Genomic DNA, 18,506 nt, shown 5'->3' with positions numbered 1-18,506 from the left:
AACATAGTCACAGGTACTTTTATGTGAAAAATAATTACTTTTCTAAGAAAAGCAAATGAAAATTTCATTCGGGTAGTCTCTAGCGAAAATTAGAAGCCAAATTAAGCCATTTTTCAGAGAACGACGTTCTTTCAATTGAATTCGTTTTTGTGTAATTAAAAACACTGATCCTTCCAACTCATTAATTACTCAATGAGGCTAAATTCTAATAAGTATCCTGAAAAGGATTGATACTTTGATGTTATAGAAAATTACGCGTCGACAAAATTTTAATTATGTTTAATTAGTGACATGCGTAATTAAATTTGCTGTATATTAGACTTTACTTGTAATAAAGCATGCCGGAAAAGTTTTGTAGAAAGTCGAAGCAATTTCAAAAATGATGTAACTTACTTTAAACCTCATATCTTTAGAACAAAAAATCATGAGATTGGAAGGCATTTTATAACTATATTAAGTCACTTAAGTCCTTTTTTCACAATAATAATATCACAATATCTATGGTGCAAAAATGGGCATTTTCGCAAGTTCAATAGAAAAAAGTTACAAGTTGCAATCCATATAAGACCACTTACGTCGTTTTTGCACTTGTGTTACAATATGTTCCTATTCTAAATTACCATTGGCAAATAGAAAAAGGCTATAAAAAGCAACCAAATAAAAAACAACATACGACGTTTTTGAATTGTATTTTATTGTGTACATAATCCAAAATTATCTTTCAACTTTCTTTGATCAACTTGGTTTATAAAACGTATTGCCATAATGTGTTACGTTTCAATACAAATCTTCACAATACCAACTGTTTCAAACATCTGTATTGTTCCGAGTTGTTTACAGATATGTCACTTTCACAAAAGATACAGAATTTTGAGCTTAGACTAAATTATGCAAAGATTTTTGCTTTTCCATATTTTAGTGAAGCTAATAATATATTTTGACCAAAAATTAATAAACATTTTCTTAGTTTAAACGTCTTCTTCGTCGTCATTAATTCAGTTCAATAGCATTTACTTACTTTACTATTCATAAAAAATACTGTCATAGAATTTTTTTAAAGCAAAATTTAAAAAATAATAAAGCTTTTGTTTCCTGCTGCTTTTATTTTAAAAATTCCTTAATTCTTATGCATACTTTCTTCTTAAAACGTAGAACAAAATCTACTGTGTTACGAAATTCCGCTCTCGTCTTCATCTAGCTACTTAGTATAAGCACATGTGTGGCTGCTAGCTCTTCTGTAAATAACAAACCTTCTTTTTGATGCTTTCTATGATGAAGCTAAACGTGGTAAGTTATGTCACCTTTAATGCCTCATTCCTGAAGCACATTTATCAGTAGTTTATCTATTCAAACTATCATTTTTATATGAGTTTCAACGCTATCGAATAGATAAACTATCGCTAAATGTGCCTCAGAAAGGGGTAATACGTGTGTCACTTCTATACTTTTAACACAAATCACCTTGTCTAAATGTTTGTGACTCTGTGTTGTGAAATAGAACGCTTCCTATTTCAATTTCGTTTGAGGTTCGCGTATTTTTTTTTTAAGTTTGCGGCGATTAAAAATTAAATATATTGCTTAAAAATAATACATGAATGTGATTAGTTTGTCTTTTTTTTAATGAATATTAAACGCTTAATGATTGTACTGTTTCAATAAAATGTAAAAATTATAAGCTTTTCTAAAATGCTTTTAAATAGACGATTGGTTATTGCTTACCTTTCTGGCAATTTTTAATTTAAAATAATATTAAAAATCTGCTTTTAGTGTGACGGTTTTTTCATACAAATGGTTCCAAGTAGTTAATTGTCTGTTTTAAATATGTAAATTAAAATTAGTTGCGAATTGTTTATACTTGCGCGCTTTATTTCTTCTTCTGCTTTTTATAAACTACATAACTTTTCAAGACGTTGCTGTAATTTCTTCCTTTTTGAAATAATAAGATGACTATGTGTACTATTTTCTTTCAGTGCGATATACTTAATGCTTTTTTATAAAACGTAGATAATATTTGTTAGATAATAAAAATTAATGGCTCCTCTTAGTTCTGCTTTTCAAAAATAGGAACCATAAATATAAAATATAGATGTGTTTATTTTACTTTTTAGTAGGCATTTATAAAATACGATTATATTAATGAAAAAGACTACTACTAGACTTTTCGTCTACATTGGTAATAAATATTACAGAATATTTTAAATTCTTTCACATCGGGAATAGTTTTACTATACCTACATAACATTCTCAATTAATTACCTGCCCCTGTGATATCATTCATCCATATCCAAATATAGTATCATAATTTATTATAATAACATCCACTTTACCAAACTGAGCACATTTATTTTCATTTGTTTCTTGTAAAAAGACTAAGAAACGCTCTTGTGTCGCGGGGACTTTAACAAACATAATAATATAAACAACGGATAAAAAGTACAAACAGACTTGAAACAAATACTTGTGGATCGCACAAATAATTTTCGTGTGGGAATCGAACCCACGACCTCCCGACGCAATAATAGCGGCGTGACCACAGATTTAAATTCAAAAACAACCATATAATAATGGTCAAAAAGCTTAAAAGTGCTGAAATAATCTCGCCTATAAATTCTAGTTTATCCTTTCTGTTTATAAAACAGGTTTTATCATAAAACTTAGTTTAATAATGCAAGCGTTCTACCACCAGGCTAACCCGATTAATACTCGTTTTCCTAGGAAAATACTTTTATACAATACTTGGTCATAGGATTACGTTATCCGAAGGTTTTTTATATTCAGACTTGTAAAAGTTTCAGGGTTAAACCGCCTTAGGCGAGGATATTTCATAGATGGGTGACCGCCTAGCGATATCACAGTTGAACGTAGCCATCGTTTGGAGGGCGTATATAAACGTCAATCTCGGTTGTTGACAATAAAGGAAACATTTCTTGATCTTTAAATTGTCCAAGTACGCTTTTTAGCGCCACTTTTCTACAATAAAAACGCGTTTCGGTTTCATTCCATTGAAAAATTATTTTTGTCAAGTGCCCAGTAAAAATATCTCCGTAAACTATGAGAAAATTGAATGAACATACACCTCGAAATAGCTAACGTAACGTGGGTGTTACACCTCTGCACGTCCCATAATAGGCTGTAGGCGTGATGAATAAAATTCTTTGAACGAGGGTTCAATTAAGGTAAATCCGAGGAAACCTTACTGCATTCGCTTTTAAAAGGTATTCAGTTCTTTAACGATTGTATGAGTCAATTGTAAAAGCTGTTTCACACTAAATTGACGGCATTTCTCTTTAAAAAACATCGTTATTTATTTCCTGATATTTGAAAAAATCTATGTTCGAATTTCTCTCATCTGATTTTGATTTCTACAAAAAATCATACATATATTTTGTTCGTAAAGTTTAATATGCCACAAATGATAAATGAATAGTTTTCAATGATTGTCAAATCTATATGTCTTCAGGGGGATGGCGGCTTAAATGTTGAATTGGGGTTTCCCGTTATTTCGGTCGGTTTCGTCCATTTAGCCGTACAATTCCACTACTCATTAGAGCAAGTTATTTTCATTTACATGCTATACATTACGTAATTAATTAGAAACTTATTAATTTGCAGTAATAATAGAGAGGTTAAGCTGTGTATCTAGTTCACTTGCCAGTATCACCAAAATACCTTTCCTGTTCTAACGCTGCGTTAACGCTAAGCTAGTGTGAAAAGCCATAACGAAGCCATAACATTCTTGTACTACCGATAATTTCTAACAGCGCTTACTGATATAATGTTACATAAAACCAATTATAAAACGTAACACCTACGATGAAATTATTGTAATTAAACTTTTTAATTAGGAAGAAAAGTTATTATTTGGAGAAAGTTTTAATAAGTAATGATATAACAAAATTACGCTCGTAGACAGATTCTTTCACAGGCTTTGTAAACGAAAGGTTAAGCAGTTTTTGATGCGGACATTTAATCGATGGGTGGCCGATGAGTGGTAGTTAAGCGGTGTGAACAATTGGTTCTGGGTACTCTCTAATATTATGATAACAGTCGTTAAGACAAAGACGTTCGGGCGGCTTCAGTTTTGACACCAAATAAATAGGTACAACCGCAACCAACGCAAATTATTGTCATGATCTTATAATATTTGCTGTATTAATAGTTTTAAAACCAGACTTAATAAGACCTTGCTGACTATTAAAAGACGTAGGCATCCACGCAATAGGTTTTTAAATAAATGTGCTCTATTAAAAACATTTCATTCAAATAATATTCATTATTCAACACTTTCATTATTTGAATAATTAAAATCCCGATTCAGTCATTAAGATATCCTCTCAACTAGATCACTGATAATCTAAATTGTGCTCGAATCATATAGTCCCTCACTAAACTCATTCACTCAGTACATAGGTATAACTGAGCACTAGTCCTTTAGCGCGATTTTCTACATTCGGTAGTATGGCATCGATTTAGTATTGAGAGCTTCACATTTAAAATTTACTTTAAAATATAGTTCCTTAGGAATACGCTACAGGCGCTAGTTTCCATACATTTAATTTTGATAGCGTCTTTATAGCTGACTAGCCGACCCGCGCAACTTCGCTTGCGTCACATAAGATAATCATAATTTTCCCCGTTTTTGTAACATTTTTCACTGGTACTCTGCTCCTATTGGTCGTAGCGTGATGATATATAGCCTATAGCCTTCCTCAATAAATGGGCTATCTAACACTGAAAGATTTTTCAAATCGGACCAGTAGTTCCCGAGATTAGCGCGTTCAAACAAACAAACAAACTTTTCAGCTTTATAATATTAGTATAGATTTGAAGTTGATAAAAAATAAATGATTTCATAATGTTAAAGATGATTTCTTATTACTATCAGGGGGGCTACCACGAATTTAACTTAACAACTATTTGAAAGCCATTACGCCGTACATTGTTTTCTTTCTTAGATTATAGTGTTTAACACGTAACTTCAAAGCAGCAATGTACTGAATAGTGTCCATCAATTTGACGTACACTAGTTGTCAACTGAGATACGGGATATGGCAGGTGGCATATTGAGTAGCTATCGAAAATTCTTGTATGAAACCCTGATCAACGCCTCTAGCGTATTCCGAAGAAACTATTTTTCAAAGTACATTTTAACTGTCACTCTCGATACTAAAACAATTGAATAGTACCGAGTATTCCAAATCAAGCCACTATAGCACTTTCATATAACACTTGTAGTTATTCTCGACACTTATATGCCAGTGTTGTTTCAGATGACGAGTTCGGTGAGAAGAGTGTGTCGGTTCTTCTTGATGGAGAAGAATCTGAGCTGATATTCATTGATCATCCGAGTACAGAAATGTCGGTAAGTTAAGCAAGCTGATGCTAACAAATATGGTGATTTTATTTTTTTGGTATGTTGGTAAGTCATGTCATATGACTACCAAATTATTGAGGTTTTATTTCTTGAGTATATTTTTCTATTCTGTCTCCTTTTTTGGGTCTTAGGTTCGATTTTCAACTGACACACGAATTGCTATCTGAAATTTCCTACTTTTATTTCAATTTTCGTGTAAATTTGTGATGTAGTATTTTAATGTCAAAAGGCTTAGTCCTTAATCTCATGAACTAGCATGCTTGTAATTACTAAACAGTATAAAGGTGATCAAGAAGGGAGTAAATAGGTTTTAAAGTGGCACATTTAATGCCTATGGTGTTGCATGGTTCCCTAGGTTACGGTAACTGTTTACCATCAGCCGGACCTTATTGTTTGCCGTCGGTATGGTATAAAAAAAATTCATAGCAAAAAAATCTTAATATTATGTCGGGGAAAAAAAAACTTGGGCTTCAAGAATCAAAAATGAGTACACGGTTCCTTAGGTTTCTTTCAGTGAGCTCGTGAGGTACTTACCCAAATATCGAGCTTTTTTGTGTAGAGAAAAGATTTTGTTACAAGTTCATACATACTATAATGCGAAAAGATGTTTTCGCCCCACCTAATACTTTTCCTATTCGGCCATTAAAAAGCTTTAAATTAAGTTAAACAGCTGAATATAAATAAGAGCGATATGTAATACAATACGTACTCATTATTAATCAACTTACGTATGTCTACGTTTTCACGAACTTCTCATAACAAAAGCTTGCTTTGACCGAGCGGCCATTGACTCTGAAATCTTCAACAGATTATCGTATTACACACAATGATGTAGGTACCAGACTGTCTGCCATTGTTAAATCTTGAGGTAAATTGAATATTGGTAATTGGTATTAGTTACAAGATCACGAAACAGCTATGGTAAGATATAGTTAAGTTTAAAGTATAGACCAGATCTAGGGGCGGTTTTCTACGACCATTATTACCTTTCGATTTATCCGAGAACCATAGTAGTTATGACTGCCTACGTAGGTCAGTGGGTTTAGGTTGCCACGCCGATACCATAGGTCGGGTTCAGTTCCCACTCAGAACACTTATTTGTGCGATCCACAAATTATTGTTTCGGGTCTGGTTGTACTTTGTGTCCGTTGTTTGTATGTTTTTAGAAGTCACCGCGACGGAAGAGAAATGCTTAGTGCGGAAATAAAAAAAAAATTGAGGTATTTTGTATTTAAACTGATCAGCGCTCCAAGCGTATCTTGAGGGAACTATTTTTTCAAGCAATTTTAATATCTACACGGATATGATATTTACGGTACTTAACATGTAGAATATTGCGCTCCGCACACACTTTACAAATCATTGTAATTTAATTAAGAATATGACAACTCATAAGGAGGTAATAATTCAAAAAAGTCGGTTTCAAAACAATCCTAAGTTACAACTCAAAACCTCGACAGAAATATTGAAGGAAAACCAATTTGAAACGCATTATGTCGTTTAGGGAATAAGCCAGAATATTAAAACGAAACGAACTCGTTACGGCAATAGGAAAATCTAATATTGGGCTCGGACGCAAAACTCTGATGTATTTTTGAATAAGTTAAATGCCACCAAAAACATTCTGTAAAAACGTCAAGTCTCGCAGCTCAGTCTTTCTGGCGTAAAAAGTGGTGAGATCTATATAATACCAAGTCGATTAATCTATTTCGTCTCTACTTAAAGGACCTTCTGTCTTAAGTTATTACATAAGTTATTATCATGCCAATATTAAAAATATTTTACGTTTAAAACAAATAGACCGCCCTGGCCATCGCATGATTTGTATGTATTACACTACACAGCACGACGAGAAGTTAATGCTCCTGAAATTTTTATGGCGAATTTGTGTTTTCATGCGATGACCAAGTCGATCTATTTGTTTTAAACGTAAAATATTTTGAATATTGGCATGATAATAACTTATGTAATAACTTAAGACAGAAGGTCCTTTAAGTAGAGACGAAATAGATTAATCGACTTGGTATTATATAGATCTCACCACTTTTTACGCCAGAAAGACTGAGCTGCGAGACTTGACGTTTTTACAGAATGTTTTTGGTGGCATCTCACTTCTTTTTGTAGAACGAACATAAGTCCAATTTGTATGGAAAGACGTTTTTTCTTATAATTCAACATATTTTCCTATGGGAATGTTTTTCATTTTCATGGGCTAAACACCCTTACCCACCCTATATCCCCTCCCGTTATGCCTCGTATAGTATGTACCTATCTACACCTATTATTTATTATTTTCTACAGTAGTAATTATTCTTAACTGCAAATGTAATCTTGTAATCTTATACATTTATATGGGATTACAAAGTTAATGTTGCAGTTGGTGTATTTAGAAAACTGGACCGAAATTAGAAAATATTGTATTTTTCCCATGATTAAGACACTAAACCCTATTTGTATTCTAAATTTGAAGCTTCTAAGTCTGCTAGAAGTACCTTAGACTTTTGATGATCGGTGAGTCAGTGAGTCAGTGAGTCAGTGAATCAGTGAGTGACAAAATTCAAAATTTTAACAAGTTGTCATTCTTAAACTACTGGTTCAAATTGACTGAAATTTTGAATATACCGTGTTTATACAATAAATAATTAGTTGCTGAAATTCAGGCTTCTTGTTTTATCCACAACGTCATTAAAGAGGGGTCCAAAATAGCCCGAATTGCTTCGAGAAAAGGATGGTACGGCCGTGCCGCTTTTTTTTGCTCGACTTGCGGGGGCACTTCCGTGCCCCCAGATGTAAACTAGCTAATCTGTGAACCGTGGGAGCTGTTATAAATAGATGATGTTTTAATGGCTTTGCGTTAGTTTTATTACGCAATTTATTAACTGAAAATAAAATATTGGAACAGAAGCTAGTTACTGAATAAGGCTCGTGTAAAATTTTGGATAAATTGTAGACTGTTGGAACTAATGTACTTTTTATTAGTGAAAGAATTTTACCATATCAGGGCAATAATATCCAAAATACGAGTGTTAGTTTTAATACACACATTTTTTTTCCTTATTAGTTACAGTAACTAAGATTTAGTAGGTATTATTCTAATAATATGCCGCATTTTCTTACCTTATCAAAGAAGTTTTTGTATAAAATTATGAAGTGGTAGCTTAGGGGTTACCAGGTGCACCACAGTGTTATATTTTGCGTCCATTTATTCATGAAATACGTGATAATACAAATTCTTAGTGTAGGTTAGTGACTGCCTCCGTGGCGCAGTGGTTTAGGTCGCTACGCCGATACCACTGCAACGGGAGGTCGTGGGTTCGATTCCCACACGGAGCAATTATTTGTGCGATCCACAAATAATTGCTTCGGGTCTGGTTGTGCTTTGTGTCCGTTGTTTGTATGTTTGTAAGAGTCCCCGCGACACAAGAGCAATTCTTAGTGCGGGAGTTGTCTTTTTAAAACAAAAAAAACAAACAAAAACAGGTCGGCGAAGTCTTTGACTTTGACTTTGAAAATAATGTAACCTAAAATGTCTCCTCTAGGTGGAAAACTGTCTGTCGACCTACGAGCCTCATGCCTGCGTGGTGGTGTACTCCGTAGTGGCCAAGAGTTCGTTCGGTCGAGCTGCAGAACTGCTCGCGTACCTGGCCAGGGAGCAGTTCACGGTGGAACGGACCGTGGTGCTGGTGGGGAACAAAGCTGACCTGGCGAGGGCTAGGCAGGTGTCTACTAATGGTGAGTAGAGAATGTTGAGGCTATACGTCAGTTGTTTTGTTGTGTACTTATAATTTTAGTAATGAAATCAGGAACATTCAAACTGTCCCCTAAGCCGCAGTCATTTCTGGACTGCTTCAGACTAATAATTGCAGATCTAAATCTCTACCTCAATGTAAGGCTAAACTATGCGTTTTCGTTATGGTTATCAAAAGCAACTATTTTAAAACTAATATATTTTTTTAATGACTAGAAGAAAGTTTTTTTTAATAATTGATTGTGTTGGTATTTTTTAAAGCAATTTTGATGTAATTTTTTTTCGTAAAACGGTTTAAATTCGGCTAAAACTAAATTACTTTTTTTCGTACAGAGGGCAAAGGACTGGCGACATCTCGTGACTGCAAGTTCATAGAAACATCATCAGGTATCCAGCACAACGTTGATGAACTCCTCGTGGGGATCCTCAAGCAGATCCGGCTGAAGGAGAGCAGAGACAAGAAACAGGCTAAGAAAACAAAACAGGTATGTCATGAAAAAAATATAATACAATACATTGTCTAGAACGATGCAGTTACAGGTCATATGTACCAAAAATATGGCTGTACTAGGACTAAAATCAATGTTAGGCTTTTTTAATCGATGTTCATGTTGAATTGACTGTTGCCTAACAAAGTAAATATCCCAAAAATATGTCCTTTTCTAATAAACCTAGCCTAGAAAAATAACATGGCTACTTAACAAAGCAAGATGATTCTCTCTCACTCACAAATCGCAACATTAAAAACACTTATGTAGAACATTGTCTCGATAAAACATCGCAAACGACAACCTTGACGGCGAAAAACGACATTATAAGACAAAATATAAGTTGTACGTAATTATTGTCAAAGTAAAAGATAAAAGAGCTTATATATTAGACCCTACTTTGGCATCAAACGTCGGAATTTTATTTTTTTCCTATCATCGATGAAAGGTATTTTCTCTTGATCCTTTGTCTCATATTTTGACCATACATTTTTAGAGCTTCGTTCTTTTAACAGTTAAGGGTGGATGGCAATCGTTAGAAGTTAGAACTCCTTCAGAATATTTTGCAAACAGATTTTATCATCTGTCTTAATAATATGTTACGTGGTGGAATTTCCTGATTCGATATTTTTAAGTCTGTCAAAAGTTGTGAGTAGTTAATTTAAAAAAATATGTTAGCAATATACACTTAAGATTGTCAAAGTAGTGTTTATTTCACAGCCGAAAAGTCAGAGTAATTTATTTCATATGCTTCTAAAGTAATGTTTATATTTCTTTTCCTTGTCATAGGAAGCAAAGCCGTCGAAACTAGCCAGTTCTCGGACTCATATATCATTGAGCATCGCACGAGAGTTGCTGCAGAAAATATGCATCAACGACATCTCTAAATCGAAGTCATGCGAAAACCTGCACGTACTCTAAAAGGCACGAGAAATTCTTCGTAAAAGATGTATTTTTTCTATCTAGGATCCTTACTTCAAGATCTTCGTTTAGTTTTCCTAATATAACGTTTGACTGGTTAAATATTAAGGTTAATTTTGTTGAGTATACGATGTTATTGATAAGTATTCATTCGACACTGATTTGTTTCATAAAATTACAAGTTTCTCGAATGAAGACAAAGTTTTTGTTCCAACGTCAGTGTTATTTTTCGATCAAGCTAAGAATCGCCGGCACATAATTCGATTTAACTTTCACAAATCCCTTATTGTGCTACAAAAAATGGCTGACGTTTCCTCAATCGTTTACGTCAAAATATCACGGAAAATTATTTTGTGGAAAATATTACAGCCAAAATTGTTCCTCTTAAGATGATTACGAACGAGAACGACCTTAAAGAGACCTGTGAATATTTTATCTCGGATAAGTGTTTTTTCTATACAAATAGTAATTTTATTTGCATCGTTTCCACCTCCACATGTTTCACGTCTACTCTAAGGTTTATTACCGTTATAAATAAACAAAAATCGAGAAGTAAAGTAGTCGTCTCGTATTCATTCGAGAAACTCGTATAAATCAGGCTGAAATTTATTGTATTCCATCCATTCATTCCTTTAACAAGATTCCGTCATTATTTCGGAACTTGATATATTTTCGCCTGTCTTTGTTCGTTCTATAATGCCATTCTTTCATTTATTATGGCTCAGTAAATTCTTTGTTGTACAGCTGTCCAAATTCACAAATGTTCATTTTGTTCGAATTAGAATTTAGATTTTTTCTTGTTAGTTCATTTTGAATAATAATATGATGCCCCAAAAATGTCATTAGAAATTTTGAGGTTATGTAAAACAATTTTGTATTTTGCTGATAGGTTTAGTGTGATTTCATTCTATTTCATATAGAATGTGTTGTGGTTTAATGTTCAGAATTGTAATCAAATGTTAAGGCAATTTCTGAAATGCCGTTCTGTGTCTAAGCTATATGTATTTTGTAATGACAACCTTTCCTAAAATACTATTGTTACTAGTCTTTAATTAAGTGTAAGTAGATTTAACAATTTTGAATGTTTAGCGAATATCATTGTAATTCATATCTTTAGAGTATTTTTGCGGAGATTTCCTTCATTTCGTCGAAAACCTTCTTGAGTGTTGGTTACAGCTTGACTTTGTAATTCCTAGGAGAACGTTTAAGTGTGTAACTTATTTATTATAACGGTCAGTCGATTACATTGAAGAAGAAATCTACTGAACTGACTCTATGTTCATAGAAACAAAACATTACAATGTTCATAATGGTTTCGTCTAACAAAACACGAGGAAAACTTATGAAAGAATTTTTACGGAATATGGGACTAAAAAAATTACGAAAGAACAAAAAATACGCGACTCTGTACAAATTAATTTGATGCTTGTCGAAAATATTCCTGTCTAATTACATTCTTAATTTGATAGCGTAATAAATGTTGTTCGGTTTATCGTAAATGTATCAAATATGAATAATATCGTTAATATAATGAGAATTTTCCATTAGAATACTTGTTATATTTATCTTGAGCTCGTGTTACAAGTAATTACTTAGTATGTTTGAGATATAGCCAGTTTACAATGTATGTATTTTATTAAGTGGTCGTGGGTGTGACAAGTTGTATCGATCTACATTTTAGGTATTAGTTTTAATAGTCTGAGTATAAAATAAATATTTGATTGTCGCTATTTATTTACTTGCAGAAACTCGAAGAACAATTTTCTGTGATGTGTACTTTTAAATGTATTCATTTTCATGTTCTAACTAAAATCTTTTAAAGCTTTCCTGGCTGAAAACATTTTCTTAAAAATCATGGTCAATATTGACACTTTTGAATGTCAATTTTATTGAAAGATCGCTTGTTATAAAGCTATTCCTACTGAGAAAACCACGCATTTAATTATTGATTATTCTTGTTAACCGTCTCACAAATCATTAGCGGTAAGAAATTGCAACAAATTAAAATCGCGCTCATTCATTTAAGAGCTCGACTAGTCATGTCTTTTTTCTTCGTCCCACCTTACTTTCCAATGCTAATGAAATTGCTCTTTTACGCGTACTTTGTAACCTAGCCTCATGAAGAATGACTAACAATGATTAACTAAGGCTAATTACTTAAAACACGAGTATAGATCATGTTTGGGAGCGGCCATCTGCCCACGCGACTTGGAGACTTGAGTGATAATGACTTCGAGTGAGATTTGAGATTTGTAGTTTGTTAAAGAGTGTTAATAATGTTTGTCTTGGTGGGTGTAGGAATGATTGAAGTCTTTATCACTCCATATTTTGTATTTTTATTTATTTATTGCAAATTTCTACGGCTACGATTTCTAGCTGTACTTGCGATCTTACGTGACTTTATTAGTATTCGTTTATACATCAATATTATAGATTTTATTGAAGTATAATTTTTTTAAATACCGGGCCATTTAATTTTATACCTATTGTCATTTTTACAATATTATAAACTTTTAGTAAGGTTTAGTTAAAGATGTTTCAATGAAATTAGAATAAACTGGCCGCTCCTATAATTAGGAAAGAAAATTGTGTATCATTTGAAATTGTATCTAGATTTGTATCGAACAAATGATATCTAATTCTCGAGTGTTTAGTACATAAGTGGTATCACAGAACTATTGGGAAGTCATATTTAAAATCCCGACAGTTTATAGAATAAGCCGCCGACCCTACTCCCATAACTGGACTTTGTAGTAATTTAGCGGAGAAATGTTGAGTACTATCTGGCTTGCTACACACATATTCGGTACGGCAATATTTCTTGAACAACAAAACCGACTCAACTCACTCGTTCAGCTTGTGCCGATCGGGTTGATCTACACATATACAGTTTTGTTGCCCAGGTAGGCCGATTAATGCCGCCCCGAATATGTGTGTAGTAAGACTAACTTGTTACTAGGATTTGTAAAATACGCGTTTGAAATGCGTAAAAGTTTCAAGCAAAAAACTTACGGTTTTTATAACTTTCTTGCGTTATTGCACAGTACATAATCGCCACGAAATTTATGATATTAAAAAGTCTTTTAATACGCCACAATTACTAGTCATTGTGATTGCTACGTCGAAAATTTAAGAGATGTTGCAAGAGTTTAGCAAGTTTTCCGAAACAAAACGCATCGCATACCGATTCAAAGCATTTGCATTCGTTACACGTCGTAGTTCTAAAGCTTTCGGGGATTGCACGTGTTCAGTAGCTCGATTCTCTATTACTATCGACTACCGACAACCGACCTGTCATCGAGAAATGTATGAAAATCTGATCAGCGCCTCTGACGGGTATCGTAGGAAATGTTTTGGCAGTACATTCTAAATGTCAAAATTTCGATAGCAAGCCGGTTGTCGGTAGTCGATATTGGTAGAGAATCGAGGTACAGTAATGCGTATTTATGATTCAAACACCTCGATACAAAAAGATTTTAATGAAAAGAGCTTGCTTTTGACAACGTCAACAGTGTTTTTGAAAGACACTATAGCTCTTCTTCACTCTTCTTTAATACATGGTGAATGACGGATCGTCGAGAATAAATAAAAAATAGTCCATTAATAAGCTGTAAAGACAAGTCGTTTTACAAAAGTTGCAAAATTTTATTATAAGCCAAGCAAGTCATACATACTCGAAGGGTAGCAAGTTTTTCCAAAACAAAACGCATCGCATACCGATTCAAAGCGATGTGAATTTGTTACACGTCGTAGTTCTAAAGCTTTCGGGGATTGCACGTGTTCAGTAGCTCGATTCTCTATTACTATCGACTACCGACAACCGACCTGTCATCGAGAAATGTATGAAAATCTGATCAGCGCCTCTGACGGACGTCGTAAGAAATGTTTTGGCAGTACATTCCAAATGTCAAAATTTCGATAGTTAGCCGGTTGTCGGTAGTCAATAGTGGTAGAGAATCGAGGTACAGAAATGCGTAATATTATGTTTCGAACACCTCGATACAAAAAGATTTTAATGAAAAGAGTTTGTATATGACAACGTCAACAGTGTTTTTGAAAAACACTATAGCTCTTCTTCGTCGTAGTTCTAAAGCTTTTGGACAATGCACGTGTTCTGTACAGCATCTAGTCGGCGGCTACTAAGTCAGTATTATATTCATAAGTCATACGCTTGTCTTAACTTAGATGTAAGTTGTATGTATAACGTATTACTATTAGAATACTAATTATATTTTTCTATACGAAACTTTCTACGACTTTTGAATGGTGGATGTAAATTTTTTTGTTTGTTTATTTTGTGCCAATGAAATTGTGGACTAGGGACATTTAATAATACATTCGATCTTTGTTTCATCTGTCAATAAATTGACTACAAAAAATTACATACTTTTTGTCAAATTTCTGCCTAACCCTAGGACAAGATTTTCCTTCCTTCTCCGGGTTTCCAAAATTAATTCCATTTGAAATCCCAAATTTGGTTTCGAATATACCTTACCTACCTAATCTTTCGTCACTCTTTTAACCCAATCATAAATTTCTGCAAACATCTACTGGAAGGGCGCATACCAGTATCAAGCATTGAGCTAACGTTTTTTAAGTAAAGTTTAATTTAAATTGAAAGTAATACTATGGTATCGTGTGTAGAAAACCGCGCTAACATTATCAATTGGCTTTTCAATTTGCTTGTTCCATCGACAAAACAAACGAATTAACCTATCCTCGTCATCCATCAACATGATTAAGTATCCAATAAACAGAGCCGATAATTCACCCTACTTTTATGCTGTTCTGCGATGAACACTATCTATAAAAATTTATTAGCTATACATAATAATCACTTGTCCTGAGTCTGACTGATTGACTGGATAAAATCATCGCACAGCCTAAACGAAAGAAGGTAGAAATATGAAATTTGGACACGGGGTCTTTTACGATTTAGTCACCCCTTAAGAAGGGAGTTTTCAGTAATCCACCCCTATGGGGGTTAAATAGAGGATGAAAGTTTGTATGGAAGTTCGTCATTTCCGTAGCTAGAAGCATGAAACTCATCTTTTGAGATCTTCGTTTGCAATAAATAAACACGTGCTTTAGTAAGCTTTTTAGTGTTTTTGGAAAATCATTTCCTGAGGGGTGAAAATAGGGGATGAAAGTCATTTTTTATTTTTTCTTACTTTTACGCGAGCGAAGCCTCTAGTACAGCATAACGCTAAAGAGGTTGTTGACTCGAACGCTAAGGAAGGCTATAGGCCATATAACATATAACATCACGCTATGACTAGTAGGACCGGAGCAGCAACTGCAAATGTTGTAGAAACGGGAAAACTAACCCCCATATGAACGAAGTCGCGGGCGGCCACCAGTGATCAATATAACACACAATAGAGCGCCAATTACCTCCCACTGTGTCAATTCCGACGAAGGCTGTTGAACATTAACTATTATTATTTCAATTGGTATACGTTCACTCTATATGACAGTAAAATTACTTGCCTCAATAACGTCAATAATAAAAAGAATGAACGCTTTGAATTGACTATGCGATAACCGATAGTAGACTATGACGTCATAAGTTGCCACTGCCATCCTATAAAAGTCATTGTTTAAAAGAGATAGGTTATCTCTCCCTCTGTTTCTTAGTTATAATATATTATGTGATAATAATATAAACCCGTGTTGGTGGATCAACCCCTCTTGTCTTGCTACTTTAGTTCATTCTGTTCTCGACATAGTCCTCGGAATGCTCACTCTAACTCATATTCTTGGGCACTACATTTTACCACTTTGTCTTAAAAAATAATCAGACCTTAGACTCTCTAAAATCTGAAACAACTAATCATTTTTCAACGACTATTCATTTCGATAAGAAAAATCGCATTTTCGTTTCTTTTGTAATCAAATATCAGTATAGACTCTCACTGCTCAGTTGTATTTTCATTTTCAATTGCTGTTTTATCGGAAATTATGCCGTAATTTCACTCATTACGTTTTTAATTTTCATAAATTGTTTGTGATGGAAGTTGTTTCGGGGAATTTAACTCTTTGTTTTCATTTTCATGAGTGTTTCCTCATAATTTGATACAGTTAAGTGTCTGTACCACAAGGTACTCGTTTATACGCGCAACTCATTATAGTGACGAATCCTCAGCTCTTTTTACGAAAAAATGTTTTACGAGGTCGAAAAAATATCATTTAGTTATCTACTAAGTACTTTAGTATCTACTAAGACATACCAACTTAGCCTATAAATATCCAATAATTTGGCACGGGTCTACTCCTGAATTGAAAAAGGGGTTAGACCTTAAGTCAACATGTTGACTAACTGCGGGCTCGTCAAAGAATCATCTAACAAAAAATATTAAATATTACTTATTTCTGACTAACAGTTGAATAAATACCACGAAATTTGTACAGACTTAGATTTGTAAAGGTTATATTTGACTTGTTTCAAGTATCAAGAAGGTCCGAAACTTCTATAATTAGACTCTACTGCCTAACAACATAAGATATTATTGTTTCTATACCACGTGTATCAAAATGTTTTATTCGCGCTATACCTAAATATAATTCCGTATATTGTTGTTGCTGACATTTTCATTTGAAGTAGGTATATTTTTCTTTATCCTTGTACAAGGTCACAAGTCACGGAGTTTGTTTGAGAGTCTCGTTTTAACAACAAACGATTTCAGTGTTTATCAAATGCAGGCTTTCAATTTTTTATAGAAGAATTTTTTTTTATATTTTCATTCCATTATTTTGGCCAGTTTTTTTACATTTTATTGTTCATAAATTGAAAGTTAAAGTGCTCTAGTTATCGTTGGATATATTGTATATATTTATTCGGTTTATTTATTTCAAAAACTTCTTATAGTCTTAGTATGAAGGTGGACTTGGAACAAATATTTGTGTGATCAGCATGACTATTTGTTCTGAGCCTGTTTGTAAATTTATCTGTATTAGTATTTATAAATTTAGAAGTATATAAGTATATTGATCAGTTGTCTGGTTACCATAGTATAAGCTCTACTTAGTTTGGAATCAGATGGCCGTGTGGGGGTTGTCCAAAAATATTTATTTATATTTTTATTACCAACCTCAAAATCGTTCGTCCATATTTCATTGGCACAAAACAATGTCTTCTAATATTTTTGTAGAACAAAATAAAATGTCCTCAAGGCAACTAGTCTTTATAATTTAGATTCATAATTATAGACCTATTTGTAAGTACTTGGAACTTGTTATAACCTGTCATTTTCATTAATAATACATGTTCTATCGAGAGAGTCTAAGTATTTAGATAGGAAACAAATGGATTTGGGATTTGTGCAAAATTCTGTTGAATACACTGAAGGTTTAATTTTTCAGCAACCCACGCGTTCAATCCATAAGAACGAGAAATACAACACGATTAACAAATGAATAAGGCATTTATACAATTAAATAAATATAATTTATTTCTCATATAACGTATGAATATTACTACAAACGACGCTAACTCCGTGAATACATCGATGTCTACACGCTAACACGCGCGGGTAAACTGTGCTGTGGGTATCGGGACCCGTAACCAAATATAATTTGTGAATGCCTAACATCGATTTTCTTGCGCAAGTCATCATCAGTATTTCAAATTTTTATTTGGCAAATAAAAGAATGGAAAATTTGATATTAATTTACTTATCCAGTGAGATCTTAAAATTTTAAACAGAAATTCGTAAAACATATTTCACATAACATTTTCTTAGCAAAACAGCTCTCAGTTTCCTCACACGACCTCAAACAGACCTCTTCAGCGCGGCTAGTCTTAATTAAAAGAACTTGAAAAACGGCATCCGAGAATTATAAATAATATCTTTGCGGAGTTTTTGCGTCTAATTAAATTCGTACTGGTTTTCAAGACAACTTAATTTCGCTCCCTGTTTCATATTTTACTTTGGGTTTACGTTAATTATTTTATGATTAAGATTTTTCGCTGACG

At 33.4% G+C, this 18,506-nt stretch overlaps 1 protein-coding gene across 2 annotated transcripts in view; it reads left to right on the top strand.

Moving 5' to 3' along the window:
• Window positions 1-16,687, top strand: part of LOC142982686 (uncharacterized) — a 124,485-nt gene extending 107,798 nt beyond the window's left edge. For both annotated transcript variants that reach the window (XM_076129319.1, XM_076129320.1), the window contains exons 6-9: window positions 5,271-5,362; window positions 8,914-9,106; window positions 9,456-9,607; window positions 10,400-16,687. In XM_076129319.1, the coding sequence (XP_075985434.1) occupies window positions 5,271-5,362; window positions 8,914-9,106; window positions 9,456-9,607; window positions 10,400-10,531 (569 nt within the window). In that variant the 3' untranslated portion in view covers window positions 10,532-16,687. The remainder of the gene's footprint in view (window positions 1-5,270; window positions 5,363-8,913; window positions 9,107-9,455; window positions 9,608-10,399) is intronic.
• Window positions 16,688-18,506: the final 1,819 nt, after the last annotated feature.

The sequence above is a fragment of the Anticarsia gemmatalis genome, chromosome 22, assembly GCF_050436995.1.
Source record: "Anticarsia gemmatalis isolate Benzon Research Colony breed Stoneville strain chromosome 22, ilAntGemm2 primary, whole genome shotgun sequence".
NCBI lineage: Eukaryota > Metazoa > Arthropoda > Insecta > Lepidoptera > Erebidae > Anticarsia > Anticarsia gemmatalis.
Note: the sequence above shows the minus strand (reverse complement) of the source record. Positions and strands in the feature narration are given on the sequence as shown.